The sequence below is a fragment of the Acipenser ruthenus genome, chromosome 45, assembly GCF_902713425.1.
Source record: "Acipenser ruthenus chromosome 45, fAciRut3.2 maternal haplotype, whole genome shotgun sequence".
Lineage (NCBI taxonomy): Eukaryota > Metazoa > Chordata > Actinopteri > Acipenseriformes > Acipenseridae > Acipenser > Acipenser ruthenus.
Window position 1 is genome coordinate 8460498 of NC_081233.1, and position 17375 is coordinate 8477872.

The 17375-nt window shown below is 44.3% G+C and overlaps 2 protein-coding genes across 3 annotated transcripts; one reads left to right on the top strand and one right to left on the bottom strand.

Moving 5' to 3' along the window:
• Nucleotides 1–729: 729 nt before the first annotated feature.
• Nucleotides 730–9431, bottom strand: LOC117401140 (MYG1 exonuclease). The gene is made up of 7 exons (XM_059013395.1): nt 8846–9431; nt 7790–7902; nt 7215–7374; nt 6656–6805; nt 5721–5843; nt 4554–4735; nt 730–1019 (listed from the first exon to the last, which is right to left on the bottom strand). The coding sequence occupies exons 1-7, from the start codon at nt 9146–9148 to the stop codon at nt 833–835; spliced, it is 1218 nt and encodes a 405-aa protein (XP_058869378.1). The 5' UTR covers nt 9149–9431; the 3' UTR covers nt 730–832.
• Nucleotides 9432–10256: 825 nt separating this feature from the next.
• Nucleotides 10257–14508, top strand: LOC117401141 (pro-FMRFamide-related neuropeptide FF). Of its 2 annotated transcripts, XM_059013404.1 has the most exons (4): nt 10257–10335; nt 12318–12456; nt 13135–13253; nt 13747–14508. In XM_059013404.1, the coding sequence occupies exons 1-4, from the start codon at nt 10328–10330 to the stop codon at nt 13865–13867; spliced, it is 387 nt and encodes a 128-aa protein (XP_058869387.1). In that variant the 5' UTR covers nt 10257–10327; the 3' UTR covers nt 13868–14508. The 2 variants fall into 2 exon arrangements, with proteins under 2 accessions (XP_058869387.1, XP_033857536.3); XM_034001645.3 differs by lacking the exon at nt 10257–10335 and having other exon boundaries at nt 10436–12456.
• The last annotated feature ends 2867 nt before the right edge of the window (nt 14509–17375 follow it).

The following is a 17375-nucleotide window of genomic DNA, read 5'->3' on the forward strand; positions in this document are numbered from 1 at the left end:
AGCGCATTTTTTAAATTAAACATGCCCAATAAAAGGTGCCAAACCAGAAACACAATTACAAAGTCGTTTACTTTTCGCTTTAGAATCGTAATAAAAAAAACACATAAAAATAAGATAAATAAATTGGGCTCATGGCGGTATGGATCTTCTTCCGGGGTACAGGCAGTCTCTTCATATCGAAAGAGGTTTCTTATTAATTAAATCTCACAGCATTACATAAGGCGTTACCTGGAAACCAAAGCCAGGGGGGTTCAAATGTTCTGATTTGCTGTGCGTATGAAATCAAACCACTGGAACTGAAAATCTTGGAAAATTATAAAACTAGACAAATTAGGGATTTAATTTAATCGATGACTTTAATAGGCCACACCTGCAATTAATTTAAAGTAGTAAGAGAAAAGGAACACAGAGCCACATGTGGTAAAACGCGGGAGACTGTGTAGAAGTTGTTTAAGATGCCTGATTAAAGCACAAAGCGGTCTGACATTTTCACACGAGTGCCTATTGTTTTTATCAATTACTGAACGAAAATTGAAATTCTCATGAGAGGTTATCGGTATATAAAAGGATGTAAATGACAAATCTTGGTGTTCACAAATTTGCACAAGACTCCAAGCATAATCTGTGTAAAAAAAAAATAATAATAATTTGCTTCGTTGAGTTACTCAAAATGAACTTTTTTTTTTTTTTTTTTTTTAACACCACTGGCACTTCTACAAAAAACAATAATTAAACCAATATATATCTGTATTTATTTATTACAAAAACACAGGATGCAGCTCGCTGGTCCTCGCTTGGCTGGTGCTGTTGGTTCGGTCCAGTGCGGTTCAGGTTAGTTGCCGTTGGCGGAGGATTTGGCTGCCCCCTTCAGGGTGTGCCGTGCCATGGCCAGCGCCCCCTCTCTGGTCCGGTTGCCCCCGATGAAGCCGCTGGCATGAACGAAAACGCAGCCTGGGATCCCGCTGAGTGTTGAGAGGGCTTCGTCACGCACCCCACGCCACGCCTCCGGGAGAGACAGCCTGCACACAAACACACACACATGCTTAGTGAGCCAACACCACTGCAGAGTCTCACGGAATAAGCAAGCTCAGTCACGTGACTCGCATCTCCCACACAGCTCTCTGATGCAGCCAGTAGTCCTCTTGATGTAAAAATAGCATTAGGAACTTCTAGAAACTACTTCTTAAAAAATGCGGACGAACATTGTCTGTGTTACTTTGAGTCTCTCTCTAGGTCATTGAGTGTTCAAAGCTATGATCAAAAGAAAACTCGTTTTTGTAACATTTCCTTTTCATTAAATAAATAAAGCGTTTTTCTTTTTAGAAACTCGCTACACTGTTGAGATTACTGCTTCCAGGCACTGCCATGCTTAACTGGACTAGCGTCCACACGCAAACAGAAAAAATAACTGCAGCTTTGAAGAAGAACAAAAGGGTTTCAGACTGTAAGCTGCCAGTAAGAAGCAACACTAACAAGCTAACCTAACTGGCTAACTGATCCGGAAGCGAGTAAATTCAACAAACACGCTGCAGGTTTAGTCTTGTTGGGCTTTTTTCTTTTTCGATATTTTAAAATATATCTTTTTTATAATCATCGTTACATGTTTTGTATATTTAGAAAAAGCTGAAAGAGACCGAAGCCGGATTAGAAAGAGATTGCATTGACCGACTAAGCCACCCTGAAATAAAATGTCAGGTTTCTTAAACTCCTGTCTGGGATTACAAAAAAGAACCGCTTCTAAATAATCAATTCTATGCCTGTCACAATGCAGGTTTAAAATCTCCAATACCCGAGTCGTAACATCACACAATGCAGAACATCCCTCCCCACCTGCTACTGGAATAGAATTGCATGCAATGTTTAGTCTTGCAGAACATTGATTTATTCATGTTTGGAAATAAAAGGCTGGTTTGATGGTTCAAAACATCTTTTCAGCCCTGGAATTGGTCTTCAGCCAAACAAAGGCACTGAAATTCCTTTTGATTTCGAATCGGGAAAATGCCAGCGGAGACGAAAATGTCACCGTCGTCTCGAACACGCTTCACTGCAGCAAGAAATGACTCTGAAATGGCTCAGATTCTTCAATAATTAGTACTTTGAATCTGGTAAAGACCACACTGAAGATTCACTCTCCCTGTGCTGCAGGTATTCGGACCCCAACTGGAATCCTTTTGCTGCACGGAAGACTTTTAAAAAGGGGTCACAGTTTTGAAAAGGAAAACAAAAAACACACCGCTATTCATTTTAGGGGAAAAAAAATGAAAACAGCCACACTTCCAGGTTTTTTGGCGGGGTCGAAACTCAATCTGCAAATGTCTATCCTGAAACCTGTGTCTAATTTTATAGCCAAATACTACTGATCCGCACAAATATACTAGACCATTAGACTAGCTGGCCACTGCATGCTCAGGTTCGGAGAGAGCAAGCCGACGTTATTTCACAGCTTGTATGTGCCTTTGAGGGCTGAGGTGTAACGAGAGATGCTTGTTAAAACAGCGTTCAATACTATGCAGCCAAACCTCATCACTTACAGTCCCTGGAGAGAGAGAGAGAGCGCTCTGGCAACACTGAAGAGATGGTTGTGTTTTTCGGGAAGGAAATTGATTTTATTTAAGATCAATTATGTGCACTTAGGGAAGAAGTGACCTTGATTCTGAGGCATCACTAACTTTAGACACTCCAATTCTGAAGATTTACAGAGACGTGGATAGGAAACAGATATAAAACTATTAGGACCTTTCGTCTCTGTGGTCTCTCCAAGGAAATCCGTTCCTTTGCATTATTAGATTCCGGCACCCTTTGGAGCTAAGGAATGTCCGTACCAAGTTCCAAGCACAATTAGATTAACAGTAGGTAAACACGCAAGCGCGACACACACACACACCCCTGCACTATTTTCACCCAGGCTAGATGCAAAATAGAGAAACTTCTGAATTTACAAGAGTGGAGAATCACAGTTTATACTCTTTGATGTACACTTGGCATATTATGCAGAAAAAGTGGACACTATAAAAAAAATAAACAGCAGGGGGCAAACTGGATAAAATGACTTGATTGCAGCAGTCGCTTGATTAGGAAACGGCCCACAGATGCATTCATCAATACTTAACTGTCAAGAGTACTTAAACCCAGTGACTGGGTTTGCAGATCTGCTCAACGCATCTCACTGCTGCAGCCACCGGCTCACAAACAACGTCTGAACAAGCAATGAGGCGCTCGGGGAGGGGGAGGGGGAGGGGGAGGGGGAGGGGGAGGGGGGTCGAGAGTGATTGGCACTCCTTTAAGGGGTGGGGGGGGGGGGGTGGGGGCAGTGATCATGTTAGCAGTGCCGATAGGAAGTATGATTTTAAAAGCTTTTTTTAAAGGGAGGGCACTAATGATGTTGCTAGGGCTAACAAGCAGTTAAGAACTTTTATATTTTAAAAGCTTTGGTTTGCACCTTAAAAAAAGAGGGGTGTGGAAGCTCCTTGTAGCTGAAATATGATTTGATTTTATAGGGCTTGGTTATTCCCGTTCCCCCAGGATGAAGCGATTCATCAAATCCCTTTGGAAGAAGGAGGCAGGCAGGCAGGCAGGCAGGCATGTGGGTTTCCATAGAGAAGTCATGGATTGGTGCCGCCTCTCCAGTCTGCCTCCTGGGATACAAAGAGACTAATTACCCTTACCAAGCACCTGCAGAGTGAGAACCGGCAGAGGTAAGCGTGTTTAACCTCTCTCCCTCTCTCCCTCTCTCTCTCCGAGGCTCCCAGCAGAGCTCTTTAAAATCAGTGCAAGATTGCACAGGTCTGCCAGAGTGCCCGAAGCCGTATCCTGTCCCCCGCAGGGACCCCAATTCAGCAGCCGGCAGGGTTAATCAGGAGCTCACTGTGGAGAACAGAGCAGCCTTGGGAAGGGAAGATCCTTGTTATTGATCGAGTCTGCTAACCGGACAGGCAGGCAGGCACACAGGGGAGGGGGAGGGACTCGGTTTTATTTTAATCTAAAGTTAACGCGCCTAAATTCCCCCCCTGGTAAGCAAATCAACTGAAAACACACCCTCGAGCAGCAGTGCGTCGCCATTGAGGTGTTCGTGTTTCAATCCACACAGCAGAAACAAAAAATAAGAACACGCTGTTAATAAACTGATTGACAGAATGGACAGATCCTGTCACGGCACACAGTCTACTGCATAAACACTGCCTCTGGATTAGACAAGCAAATCTCGGGCAATGGTGAAATTATTAAGAGCAGTATAGGAGATCTGAATCCAGGCTATTAGGTAGGATACAGGAATGGAAATAAGAATCCCATTGCATAGCAGTAGAATCCATTCCTGGTTTTGCTAGGAGTTTAATGGAGCACTCCTGAGGTTGTTACCTATGGGGCAAACCAAGCGCATATTAAAAGTAGGTAACGCGGCTATGCAATAGGAGTCTTATTTCTACCCCTGTGATAGTCATACTGTATAATAATTCATGACAGAGACAGTGAGAAGCATGGAGTAGGGGCGTGGGGACGGCACGCATCCTCTCGGTGAGCTGGTTCTGGTTCTGGTTCTGTTTTGCAATCCTGACCTGTTCTGGAAGGTGTGGGGCCCGGCTGGCACGCACTGCACCCTCCACTGCCCGCTCTGGTCGGGGTACAGAACAAACTTGACGGTGGGCTCGATGCCCAGCTCCTGCTCCAGATTGAAGAGATGCTCTTTCCACGGACAGCCCCCCTGCGTGAACACCACCACCTCGCCCCCCACGTCCACCTGAAAGACACGAGGATGACATCAGCGCAGACACTACCAGAGCTCTGTTATTACTGATCCAACGCCACTTACACTAGGGGGAGAACTGGGCATCACAACTGCTGCAGAGTCACTTCCAATAGGACCTCGTTTGTTTTACGTCTCAACCGAAGGACGGAGCACAAGGAGGTGAAGTGACTGGGAGTCAGTGGCTGAGCCGGGACTGAACCTCCAAGCCCCTTTCTCTAACCACCAGACCACCGAGCCTCCTCCCAGAGTAGATCTGAAGGTATCGGGAACGCCACTAAAACATCGAAGTTCTTAAACAAGAACGGTTCTACGAATTCACATTTCATTTGTATACTGTAACTTCTAGCAACACATAATAGGCAATGCAATCGGTTTGTTTTTTTTTCAGAATATCCCTCCCAGCAGTTGTTCATTCTGCCTGATCGTGTCCCTTGCAATTTATTAAGGTCATTGTGGTCAATGAACAATTATCACAGCTGTCTCGTACTAAATTATTCAGAGATAGACTCTGTAGACGGGACATATTGAGTTGTGAAGAATACCGAGAGCCCATTCCAGACCTGTACAGAGTGATCAGCAAACAGTGTGTGAACAGGTATGGATTCATTTTGTTAGCTACTTTTAATATGACATCACTGCTTATAGCAACGCAGTGGTCGTTTACAGCTGTGGCCAAAAGGTTTGCATCGCCTAGAATTTTATTCATCGTGTAATGAAAGAAACGACAAAATGACATCGCAAAAGTCTACCGGAAACCACAACAGTCGTATTTCACGTTAGGTTTTGAAAATGTCACCTTTTTCAATTTGCCAGTTTTTCATGAAGTACATGGAAAACTACAAAGCAGCGTGTAATTCAATATGTTAACGTAACATTATTCAGCAGGTTTCACTCGGCTTTCCGAATCACAATTAGTTGATTCTATAGGACGAGGAAATCCCTTTGGTCACAGCTCTGTTGCAACACAGCCAGGCACCTCATCCCGGGTTCGAATGGCCTCCTCGACCAGGGAGCGAGCTGGAAGCCAGGACCTATGGTAGAAATCCAGCCGGTCCAGGAACTCCTCCCCCACCATCTCCATGGCCTTGTGGAAGCCAGCCTGGAAGAGAGCAGAGGTCAGTGCTACTGCAAAGCTGGGAACGATGGAAATAAGACTCCCGTTGCACAGCAGTGTGATCCATTCTCCTGGTTTCGCTGCGAGTTTAATAAGACACCTGAGCTTGTTGCTGTACCTACACACTGCGGCTAATCAAGCTTGTAGTAAAACCTGGAATAGGTGAAACTGCTTTGCATTGGGAGTCTCATATCCATCCCTGTACTTTAACCTTGGAGTGCTGCTTAGTATGGGTGATCCGAGCTGCTACCAATATTTGATATTGTTTAGGAAATTACACACGATCTTACAAGGGTAGAGGCCAAGGTAATTTTTTTTTTTTTTTTTAATGAATATTGGATTAGTCTTTGTGAATAACAATACTTTTTAATCATATTGCAAGTGAGTCTTTCACCTCAGACCCTGCAGCCCTGAGACAGATGAGAAGAGACAGAGAGGGGCAGGGGGGCAACACAGGAGAGCACAGCACTGACACATCCGTTTAGTCTCAACACAGGGAAACGCGGCGCTGAATAAAACATCACTCTGAACCAGCAGCTGCGACAAGGAGGCTGCAGTCCCTCCATTTTTATTAGCGTAATTATGTGCACCATGCACCTTTTTGTACTGCGAAGTAAATTCAGGCTCACTGGGGGAAACCTGCTATGGAAATATAACGTTTGTATACACTCAGAACTCCTGGCTGCCACAGTACTACAGGAGGTATACATTATGAAAAGACTTTTCAGACCCCCACCTTGGTCCCCGGCACTACTCCTTCTATGGACAGTGGGGGTGTCGGTGACAGAGCTGCTCACCTGTGTGTCCTGGTCCTTATCGTTCCAGCGAGGGTTCAGGTGTCCCACGCGGGAGCTCAGGTTGCTGGTCACGGTGTAGCGTGGCTCCTCATCCCACTGTGAGATGCCGTTATCAATGGCGTCTATCTCCTCCACGAAGTTCTCATAGACCTGCAGACAGAGAGTCAACAACATCAGCTCTGTGGTCTAGGGAAGAGAACTCCACTCTCAACACTGCAGAGCGCTCTAGTAGTATAGGAAAGAGAACTCCACTCTCAACACTGCAGAGCGCTCTAGCAGTGTAGGAAAGAGAACTCCACTCTCAACACTGCAGAGCGCTCTAGTAGTATAGGAAAGAGAACTCCACTCTCAACACTGCAGAGCGCTCTAGTAGTACAGGAAAGAGAACTCCACTCCACACTGCAGACCATTACTATATCAAAGATAATTCCTAATATAAATGAATGTCCAATTGTATTTACTTTTTGGGGGAAGACAACAAAACTATTACATGAGCGATCGTAGGGCAGTGTTTCTGATGCCCAGCCCTGCTCCTGAGCCCCACTGCCTCCCAGCTCACCTTGTCGTACAGCACCTGTACCTCCGGGTCCCCCTCCTCTCTCTCCAGCCTCTGTGCGAGGACGCGCTGTCCGAAGTGCAGGTAGACCAGCCCGGCGCTGCTCAGCTTAGTAACCCAGCGTTTCTCGGGCCGCAGGCTGTGGAACGTCTCGCTGAACGACCTGAGAGGAGAGGAAGGGGTTAACAGCGGGCAAGGGGGCGAGGGTCTGCCCTTGGAACTCTACCCGAAACCAGCCTTTCACCTGGGTTACAATCTGAGGGTGTATTAAAGTCAATAATAATAATAATAATAATAATAATAATAAATTAAACAATCACTAATTTGCCTATTTTGACAATTTCCCAAGATTTTCAGTTCCAGTGGTTTGATTTTAATCCGCACAGCCAATCACAACCTCAGAAGCAGCGGGGTGTTCCAATACACGCGCACAGCGCTGTATGCATCTATCTGTGACTGAGCTTCTGTGATTGAGCGTGTTGAAGTTCTGGGTGAGGAGGAGGAGAGAGAGAAGGAGAGGGAGGGGTTGGTTGTATACAGAAGCCCAGGCTCCGAGGGGCTTTCTCAGTCTCTCTCACCTCTGATGGTGGTCGTATCGATGCCTCTTGGGGTCAAACTCCCCCCCAACATCCACCACCACGTCACACTCCGACAGCAGGGCAGGGTCCCGGGTTCGAACGATCTCGGCATCCTGGGAGAGAGAGGGGGGGAGGGGATGAGACTGGGAATCAGCAAATGCCTTTAATACCTGTGTGACAACAAACGTGTTAACTGTTCCTACTGAAATAGGAGAGGAGAATATATAACACAACACAGCCGCCAGCGTGAGTCCTCATCTACTGTAATTTTTATTATTTTTATTTTAGACGTAGAATCGTTTTTTGCGGTAAAACCGAAATTAGTTTATAACCGAAAAAAAAAATTAAATTCGTGCAGGCAAGGGAACGGGACATACCAATATTATACACGTATCGTTTTTAGGGTTCTCTTTTTATAACGAGGCGTCATAAAAGCATCCTGAATTTGCAGAATTAACAGCTGCACCGAGGGTTCACTTTTGCGGTTAACAACACGAGAGTGCGTTACAGTTCAAGAGAGCATTACAAATAACACAGGCTGATGATGCCAGCTACAAATGAGTTGTAGTCAATTTAGCATTATTTATGTTCCTTTCATCGACAAACCCGTTTACAAACCTGAAAACAAAACCGCCCTAGACATCTGAACACCCGGACTAAGTAAGAAGCCGCGGTTACCGCATTGTGGGGCTGTGTCAGAATCAGTCATGACTTCTGATTTGTGATGCTATATTAAAATTATTAAGCGATGTTAATATGATCCGTCTACAGGCGTGCAGCGAGGAGCCAGCGCTGTGACGTCACGTTCTGGGGTATAATCCTTTACATGCCTACAAAACTTGTTTTGTGTGTTTGAATAAAAAATAACGCTTAAAAATTTGTCAACAGCAACACTGCCGGAGATTTTCAATTGTGGAACGCGTTGTTATGAAAAAAAAACTACACGCCTCGCATGTCGCGCCATTAGTAAGCCAGTTGTCGTGCTTGCGTCGTGCTAATCGGTGGCTTTTCTTTTGTTGGATTTGGTTTCCTTTATAAACAGCAGACTCGACCTACCTTATACTCCGGTAGTTGTCGAAGTAAGAAGCACGCTAGCACCTCGTCGCAATGAAAAGTCCCGTTGTGAGTCCCAATCCTAAGAACAGCCGGCATCTTCAGTCCGCAAACACGCTTCGCTGCGGGGGGTGGCATGTGGGTGTCACCGCGGCTTAGGGCGGCGCTGGGTCCGGTTTTAACGGTGTAGGAATTATCAAGGGGAGGAGGTCGGTCACCGGTCCCGCGGAGAGCGTACGATGCGGGTCTGAATCTGCGACACGCAACGCGGGCGAGAACACGCTGGATGCGGGGAAAGAGAAACATGCGGAACCGAATCACACACGGACGGGTTTCCTGGGCTTATTCATTCCGGTTCGAGTGTTTCCACCCGGACAGTATTAACGGGAGAGCCTTTTGTTTTGCTGTTAACGCTGAACTTTGCAAAGTCGCTTTCTGGTTGAAAAAAAAATAAATAAATAAAAATAATTTTAAAAAAATCCGGCCACACTTCAGGGAATTACTTTATATGACTTGACCAAAAACGAGCGCAAAATTTGGGGAAACACTGTGAGACCAGCCGTGCAGAATGTGGACAGCTGCACCTTATCAATGCCGACTATATTTAAGACAGAAACAAGCAATGACTAATATTTATACCGCAAGCTGTGATCTGACCAAACGAGTATTTTAAACAAGATCTCGGATGTGCCACAAGTGTTTTATTGTATTGTATTATATTGTTTATTCAATTTCAAGCAATACACGAGGGTTTGGAGCTAGGAGAGGGCAGTGTGGTGAATAAGATTGAACTAAACAGTTTTGAATAGAATTTGATTTTTGCAAACAGTAAGATTTTTTTTAAATCTATACATTACGTTTCTAACCCAGGTATATATACATACAGCGCGTATACATTTCAGAACTGAATTCCCACGTTTGTTCCAATGAGATACAAACTCGAATTGCAGTTCTATTACCTCGCCACTGGGTGTCAGCATTGCTGTGGAATTACAAAGAACTGAAGCCTGCATTGAGCAGAGCATATTTATAAAAGTCTCATATAGAAACCTGGATTCTGACATTTTTCATAATATCTACATAATATATAAGCATTGCATTGTCGATGTTTGATGTGCAAAACCGAGTTCCTACTCTGCAGCAGCAGTTGTGATGCATAGTTCACCCCCCTAGCCTCTGTAAATCGCTTTGGATAAAAGTGTCTGCTAAATGACTAATTCGTAATAATAAATATATATTTTAATACAATATAATGTTATCATATATGCACTTGCACGATACACGTTGCGATGTGTTATATGTTAAACAGCATAATCTTCGACAGATAGATGGGTTTAAAAAAAACACGCTGCAGTAACTGGATCGAGCAATTATCAATTAGCTTCTATTGACTCAATTGAATGAGCGTGCGGGCCGCGTGTATATACCGGCGTGTTTGGCGTCGTTATCCAGGTTGGCGTGCTGAGGGGAGCAGAGCGCCGTGGAATGATTGCGTGAGTCTCTGCTTTCTGATTTTTAATATCTTTGCTTTTCTTAAATTTCACGTTGTCTCTCCTGTTTGTAAGTAGTTTTGTCCTTTTAAATAGTGATGGGAAAAGTATAGTCTCGTGAGCCTTTTGAACCATCGCTTCACCAAAAAGGTTCCCTGATCTGAGTCGCATGCAGTGCTTCGTGACACCTAGTGGTAGATCTGCACAACCCAATGTCGTGGTCTTTTTAGCCAATCGGGAACAAGTAACTTACTATCGCATGTTTTATCCAATCAGAGTTTTTGTTTACGGTGTACAAATGTTGTATACATGTTGTTCCATGTAATCACCACAGGGTGGCAGCATTGATCTGGAACTTGCAGTACAAATTTCTAGGGTCCAGTCTGGAGACGGGTGCCGGTTTAATTCTGGTGTCTTGGTTATTTAGAAACTGCTTGCTTTTAAAATGTTGTCAATGGTAACGTAGTTAAGAAAATAATTATTTGTAAGATTGGTGCGGGAACCTTTGTGTACGGCCATTCTCTTCAGCTGGAATTGGTATCCTACGTTTTGGTCGAACTCATTTTAAGGGTTAATTTTTGTGGTTGATGTTTATATATCGTTTAAAGACGGCGGTTTTCATTCAGAACAGCATAATAAATATTGTTTTATTCACGGGTCAACATGGAAATGTAAAACTAAAATCACTATAGAAACGGCCACATATTCTAGTTACAACACTTTTCATCGGAAGGTAATTCTAGTCGATGAGACGATGCCAAGTTAGTTTAAAAACTGCTAGAAAGATAAACTAGGTTCTTTGCAATCCTAGGCAATGGGCAACAGTGCATTGGACACATTTATCATCTTTTACAAAACATTCCAATTCACACACATTGCATTACTGCTGGACCTTGCTGTGTAAATACACATCTATTAAATCATCTAGTATTTCCATTTATTTAATCGTGGTTATATTGATCCTTTCTAAATGTGTTTTATTGAGGAAGAAGTTATTTTCATTTGTCATATTTTATTATAAATTGAATCCTGTTATCAGTAGGTGAACTGAATTTGCTGCAGTATTTTCTTAGCCTTGAAATATCGTACACTGTGTTGCTCTAGATGGAAATTCATGTTTTGAATCGGCTGCTTTTTAAAATGTATAAAAATAACGGCATGGAAGTATTTGTATTGTATAAAATGTGGGCAGTGGAGTCATTAACACAGTCCTGTGCATTTTTGGATGGATTTCAATTCTATTAATGCTACATAATAATGCAGCAAACGCTAAGACTACTGCATGCACTGAAGTAGCTAAGACTTATCATTGTAAGCTGACTCATTTTTTGACCTGCCTTTTTGAAACGCAGCATAACGTGATAAATGGGGCAGGTTTGAGGTGTGGAGATTTACTGGATTAAATTAGACACCTTCGCTAAACATGTCAAAGGGAATTAACGACTCGGCACGCCTCTGTTTAAGTGAAGGAAAATAAAATCAGATTTATGGGCCCAAGTTGAGAACAAAGGCGTTAATTTAAATCTCTTTTCCCCCATGTGCAGTAAAGCACTCGCATGATTATTATAGTGTGTAGGAAGTTAAAGAAGTGACAAACAGCACTCCATTATCACGACATGTAGCGAATCCTGTTGAAAATGAATCTGTTTAATAATCCTGGACGCGCTCCGGGGAGAGGGAGTCAGCGGTGATGTAGGGGCCATCTCCGTCCCCTGGTCCCCGCTAAATGGCTTTCAAATCGGTTAAGCCTTCAAAGCTACTGGCCTCCGGTCTCCCATTAGCACTTAAAGGGGCTCTGAAGTGCATTTACAAACTTTTATCGTAATCCCCTTGCGTCTGGAGACTCGGGCACAGAGACACGGTCCGTGATATAAAACACGAGTCGCGGAGTGAGAAACTGGACCGGAGGCCAGCGAGAGCGCACAGAAGAGCGAACGAACAGCAACACAATCTTAAACACGTTTCATTGCACCCATGGAGAGCAGGGTGCTGCTGACGGCCCTGGCCCTGGTAGTAGCCTGGGTCGACCCGGGCCAGTCCCTGGAGGAGGGCTTGGAGCCCCCGGAAACCTTCCAGACAGACCAGCAGCAGCAGAACTTCGCCCAACGGCTGCTGGAAGCCTTGGTAAGGAACTTTCTTTCCTTGTGTTTTGTGACATTGTGAATATTTGTGCAAGCTTGTTTTTGTGCCATGTATATGTGCTTTACTTCATTTCTTGTTTCGGTGTTTCTTTCTATGAAAGTCTGTTATATTAATGCTGAAATTTGTATAGATGAAGGAACTCCCCATCCCTCATACTATTTATAGATCTAGCTCTCTTGATCTATCAGTTGTGAGAGCACATTGGTGTGGATCTGGGCTGACATCCATCAAGTTTCATATATAGAAAGATCATTTATTTTTCCCCCTATAGTCTTTTTAAAGCTACAGTGTTTTTAAAAACCTTTTCCAAACCATTGTATTTCTGTGGGTAAACTTTTGAAATGTCTAGTCTAGCTTTTTCTGTCTAACATGGTGTAAGGAAACTAATATTGCGTCTAGTTCCAAACACACTACACATAGCTCGTGGCAGATTTGCTTAGCTTGAATTCATAGTGACAGGTCGATTTGTCAATATTACTGTATACTTCAGTAAGAGTCTGATAATAGAAATCCGTCCATGACTCCACGAGCGAGGAGTGTGAAGTGTGTGTGCCTGATTAGAGTCTGGGTTGATTCTTATCCTTCATCTGGATGCGTTGGTGAAGATGTTCGTGGCACTGCATGTAAATGAAAGCCCTTGTGCTGTTTTTCCCTGCTCAGGAGAGTGAGGGGCGTTCCTCCCGGGGGGATGAGCGGGTGATGACTGCTGTGCTGCGCTCCCTGATTCACGGACCCCAGCGCTCTGGCAGGAGCCCTTCAGTCCTCTACCAGCCTCAGAGGTGAGCTGGATCCTGCATGCTCTGCACATCTTACAAAGCTGCTGGGAGTAGAGTAGTTAAGCTATGTAGAAACAGAAAATCTATGCAACAGTGCTGCCTATTTTCTCTGGAGTGGGAGGCTGAGATCAGGCTTTATGGTAGGCTTGGGGGTCCTGTGGTTTGAGTAAGGGGCTTGTTAGCAGGAGGTTCAATCCCGGCTCAGCCACTGACTCCCTATGTGTGACCCTGACCAAGTCACTTCACCTCCTTGTGCTCCGTCCTTCAGATGAGATGTAAAACAAATAAGGTCCTATTGGAAGTGACTCTGCAGCAGTTGTGATGCATAGTTCACCCCCCTAGTCTCTTTTAGATAAAAGCATCTGCTAAGTGATTTAATTTAATAATGTGGGCTTGGTGTGTCCCCAGTGGTCTTGTAAGATCAGGCTCCAGCATGTAAAGGTTCTGGTTAATCTTGTCTGCAGTGTAATACTAAACCCTTGTTTTTTGTGGCAAGGTTTGGCCGGGATGCCAGGGGAGCTGTGGGCAGCGAGGAGCAGGTAGAGTCTCTCGGCAGGGAGGCCATGCCGGCACAGTTCTGGAGCATGGCGGTGCCACAGAGATTTGGCAAGAAGTAAACTAAAGCAGCCGCCGTCCAGGATACTTGTCAAAACAGACCAGTACAAATTTCCATCCCAATACCCAGCTCAACGCACTGTACCCAATAAAACTGCTCGGCTGTCCCCTGTGTGTTTTGTTTTATTTTTTACTCGTGTAGGACGGTACCTGCAAACCTGTCTTCAAAGGGGAGTCAGACACAATGAAGAGCGGTCTACAGGGTTGCTATAGAAACGGCTCGGAGTTCTGAATGGAACGTGGAATGATGGGTAACGGAGCTGTTTGCTTGTGTTCCATTTCAGACACATGTATGTAGGGGGTGCCTTTGTCAGCTGTGCATTTTTACATGTTAATGTTTAAAAGGACATGTAGAACCTTGTACCCTTTATACACATGTAGCGCCTCCTGGTGGACCTGCAACAAAACTTGAGCCCATTAGAGGTCCAGTTAGACTTTCAAAAGTTACAGCCACTAACCTTTCAGAGTTTATTATTATTCTATGTATTGTTTATAACAATGCTGTTTGTACATGTTTTCTGGTGACAGCTTTATTCAGTTTTATCACCCAAGTGTAGCTGAACGGTTCAAGCTGATCCTGTCCAATACATGTGTTGAATAAAAAAATAAAACTCCAGTGATGAGCAATCGTTTGAAAAGTCTGGCTTGTATTTCTCCTTCTGATGTGTTGTGTGACTCTACATTTAAAAACAAAAAAAAAAAACTGATAATGTCTCAAAGCCAGATGTTGGTTTTTGTCCAGGGTGGGTCCTCCACTTGCTTGATCTCTTCCAGGCAGTGGGGATGAGGGGGGGCAGTCAGCCATTCTGTCCGGGCTGACTGAGAGCTTGATTTCCCCCTCCCTCTGTTTTGAGCTGCAGTATAAACTAATGAGAATCACCGCAGTGTTATTTCTGCGGGCTGAAATCAAGCTCTCGGGACTCTAATCCATCAGTCAGGATCGCTCTGCAACCTGATACAGAGTGGTTGAAATCATTATCAGGCTTGCATCCACAGGGAGCACTCAGTCCATTTACAGCGCGAACAAAGGTCTCTGACCCACTGCAAGTCTGCATTGCTCCATTAACGGCGTCCTTTCCTATCGCTAATCCTTTTTCCCCGAGACTTCAGGCTGACAGTATCGGAGTAAACGAGACCAGGGAGCGTTTTGCTTGTGCAGTGTGTCAGCCCACCAGGGAGGCTGGCAATCCATGAACTGTGAACAATGTGTTTCACTCGCTGAACCGACTGTTATACAGTGTGTGCAGCGTTCCTTCACCTGGGGTGGGGGTGGGGGGGGGGGGTGGGGGGATAACAGGCAGAGTATGTGTTTTATAAACTGCTTCTTTATACACAGCTGCCTACATCACCCCTATTTTGATTACCAGATCTCAATAGCTTTAAAATGTCAATCTGGCATTATGATTTGAGTCGAATTTTCTGTGATTATTAAATAATAAATGGATTACAGTGCTGTTTAACTCTCTTAAATTGCAGCCGTCTCCCTGTGTTAGATGCAATTTAATAAGCGTTGTAAATGCAACATTTTTTTTTTTTTTTTTACTACAAGTGAAGGGATTTGAAAGGAGACGGTGACGGCACAGCTCTCCTGAATGCCAAGCTGTTTTGTCGCTTGTGAAGGAGGAGGAGCTCCAGCACTGAGCTGCAGCCACAGCGGTGGTTTTAGTGTAATCCAGGGAAGCTGTTTCTTGTTTGTGAGGATCATGCCTGTAATTGGACAGCCCATGGTTCCTCTCCTGTGTGAAACGGCCCTGCCAGCGTTGCTATATGCTTTGTGTGTGTGTGGAATGCACTTGTGTTTTTGTGGGTGCTTCCATGGGTGCACTTCCATGAGAAATCGCCTATGATTTAATTATAAAGAGAACTGTCAAGGGATTTAATCAACCGCTGAGTAATCACCGTGCTAATCCGACGAATCCTGTAGTTTCACAAACTCTCCTAAATGACTTAATGTTTTTTTTTTAACAGGTTGAATTTGTATTTGCTGTATCGCGTCGTTCGTTTTTAATGTGCTCTCTGGGGTTCTGTGAAACTCTCTCCTGATCCTCCTGTGTATGAAACATGATTGTATTTGGCAGATCCTTTTTCTCCCAGCAGAGAGATTGCGTGCTGGTTGTTATGGTGACATCTGTAAAGAGAGCGAGAGAAGGAGCAGCCTGCATCATCAGTGCTGATGTAAAGGAATTTCAGCAAATTATCACAAAATGGAACAGATTGTCTTTAATTTCTACACCTCCTGCACCTACTGTCGCGTTGGAGGCGATAGGCAGGTCAAACTGAATCAAGTGAAGAGTGTAAACCACTTCCTTTCAGTGCTGTTCATAACGGCTCCAATGGAAATGCTGATCATAAACAAACAACTCAAGCAGAACAAAATCAGCCTTCACCCCAGTTCTGTATGGAGGCAAACGATAGATTTGGAGATAAGGGTCACGGGAGCTTGTTTCAAGAGATCCAGTTCCCTTCTCGCTCCTGCATGGTGACGCCCCCTAATAATATAAGAGCTTGCCAGCCTCAAGGGTCTGCCTGTGTGAATATGCTCCAGTTTCCTCAGCCTCCCTGTCCCTGGCTTCATCCTTTTAATTAAAAAAACTCCTTCTTAATAGTATTCAGTGCTGCAGTGCAGATAATTGTACAGCTGCCAGGGTAAATGCGAATGAAAAGAGAAGTCCGCACCCTGGCTTCAGTGTGTTATCCAGCTGCAGAGTAGGGAGGGGTCGGTGGTGGTGTCTGAAAGTCATTTTTTCTCCAGTGGATGATTCACAAAGTAGCTCATTTGAATTTCATCAGGACAGGGAGGTGTTTCTGACAGCTTTGCAGCAGCTGGAGCTCGCAAAGCAAAACCATTTTTTCTTGGAATGATTTGAAGGCGCTTTTTTTTTTTTTTTTTCAATGCAATGAGCTAGACAAGGCTGAACGTTCAAACCTGGTGACAGACCACGCCGGCTAAGACTCCCTTAGAGATGTTCAGTGATCGTTGCTCACCCCGCAGTTTGTCATGGCATCATATCAAGATGTCACGGGCACGCGTGAAATAAAATAAATTGCTTTAATTTATTCTGAGCTTTTGCTGTAATTTGCACCCTTCAGCATTTCAACTGCTGAACAGTGTATCAAAAAAGTATTCTCTGGAAGGCAGGAGTAATCCCATAAAGTGTGTGCTTCATTTATAATAGAAGTGTGTTTTACTAGGTTTTATGATTCTGGTCTGGTCTCCTAGACCTTGATTAGCCCTAATATTGGACTACCTACAGTAAGGGAAGGTAGCCTAGGTCTGTGAGACCAACTGTGTCCAAGATGTTTCAAAAGCTGAATGCAGGTGTGGGCTGAATCTTTGAGGAGTAGTTTTCATCTTTTCATCTTGGCATACAGAGCTCCTTGTGTTTAGCTCTGGAGCTGTCCCGCTGGTGCTCGCTGGGGATTTGAAAAGTCCAATTCCTTTCTAAGTCTTCTGAGCTGTCCCCGGTCGTGAGCCCTTTTTCCCTAAACCCTTCATATCAGAGTCTGGTT

Coding starts and splice junctions, on each gene's coding strand:
- LOC117401141 (XM_034001645.3), top strand. CDS start 12,307: ATGGAGAGCAGGGTGCTGCTGACGGCCCTGGCCCTGGTAGTAGCCTGG. Junction 12,457..13,134: donor AACGGCTGCTGGAAGCCTTG/GTAAGGAACTTT, acceptor TTCCCTGCTCAG/GAGAGTGAGGGGCGTTCCTC. Junction 13,254..13,746: donor GTCCTCTACCAGCCTCAGAG/GTGAGCTGGATC, acceptor TTTTGTGGCAAG/GTTTGGCCGGGATGCCAGGG.
- LOC117401140 (XM_059013395.1), bottom strand. CDS start 9,148: ATGTTTCTCTTTCCCCGCATCCAGCGTGTTCTCGCCCGCGTTGCGTGT. Junction 6,806..7,214: donor TACAGGTGCTGTACGACAAG/GTGAGCTGGGAG, acceptor CTCTGTCTGCAG/GTCTATGAGAACTTCGTGGA. Junction 5,844..6,655: donor ATAAGGACCAGGACACACAG/GTGAGCAGCTCT, acceptor GCTCTCTTCCAG/GCTGGCTTCCACAAGGCCAT.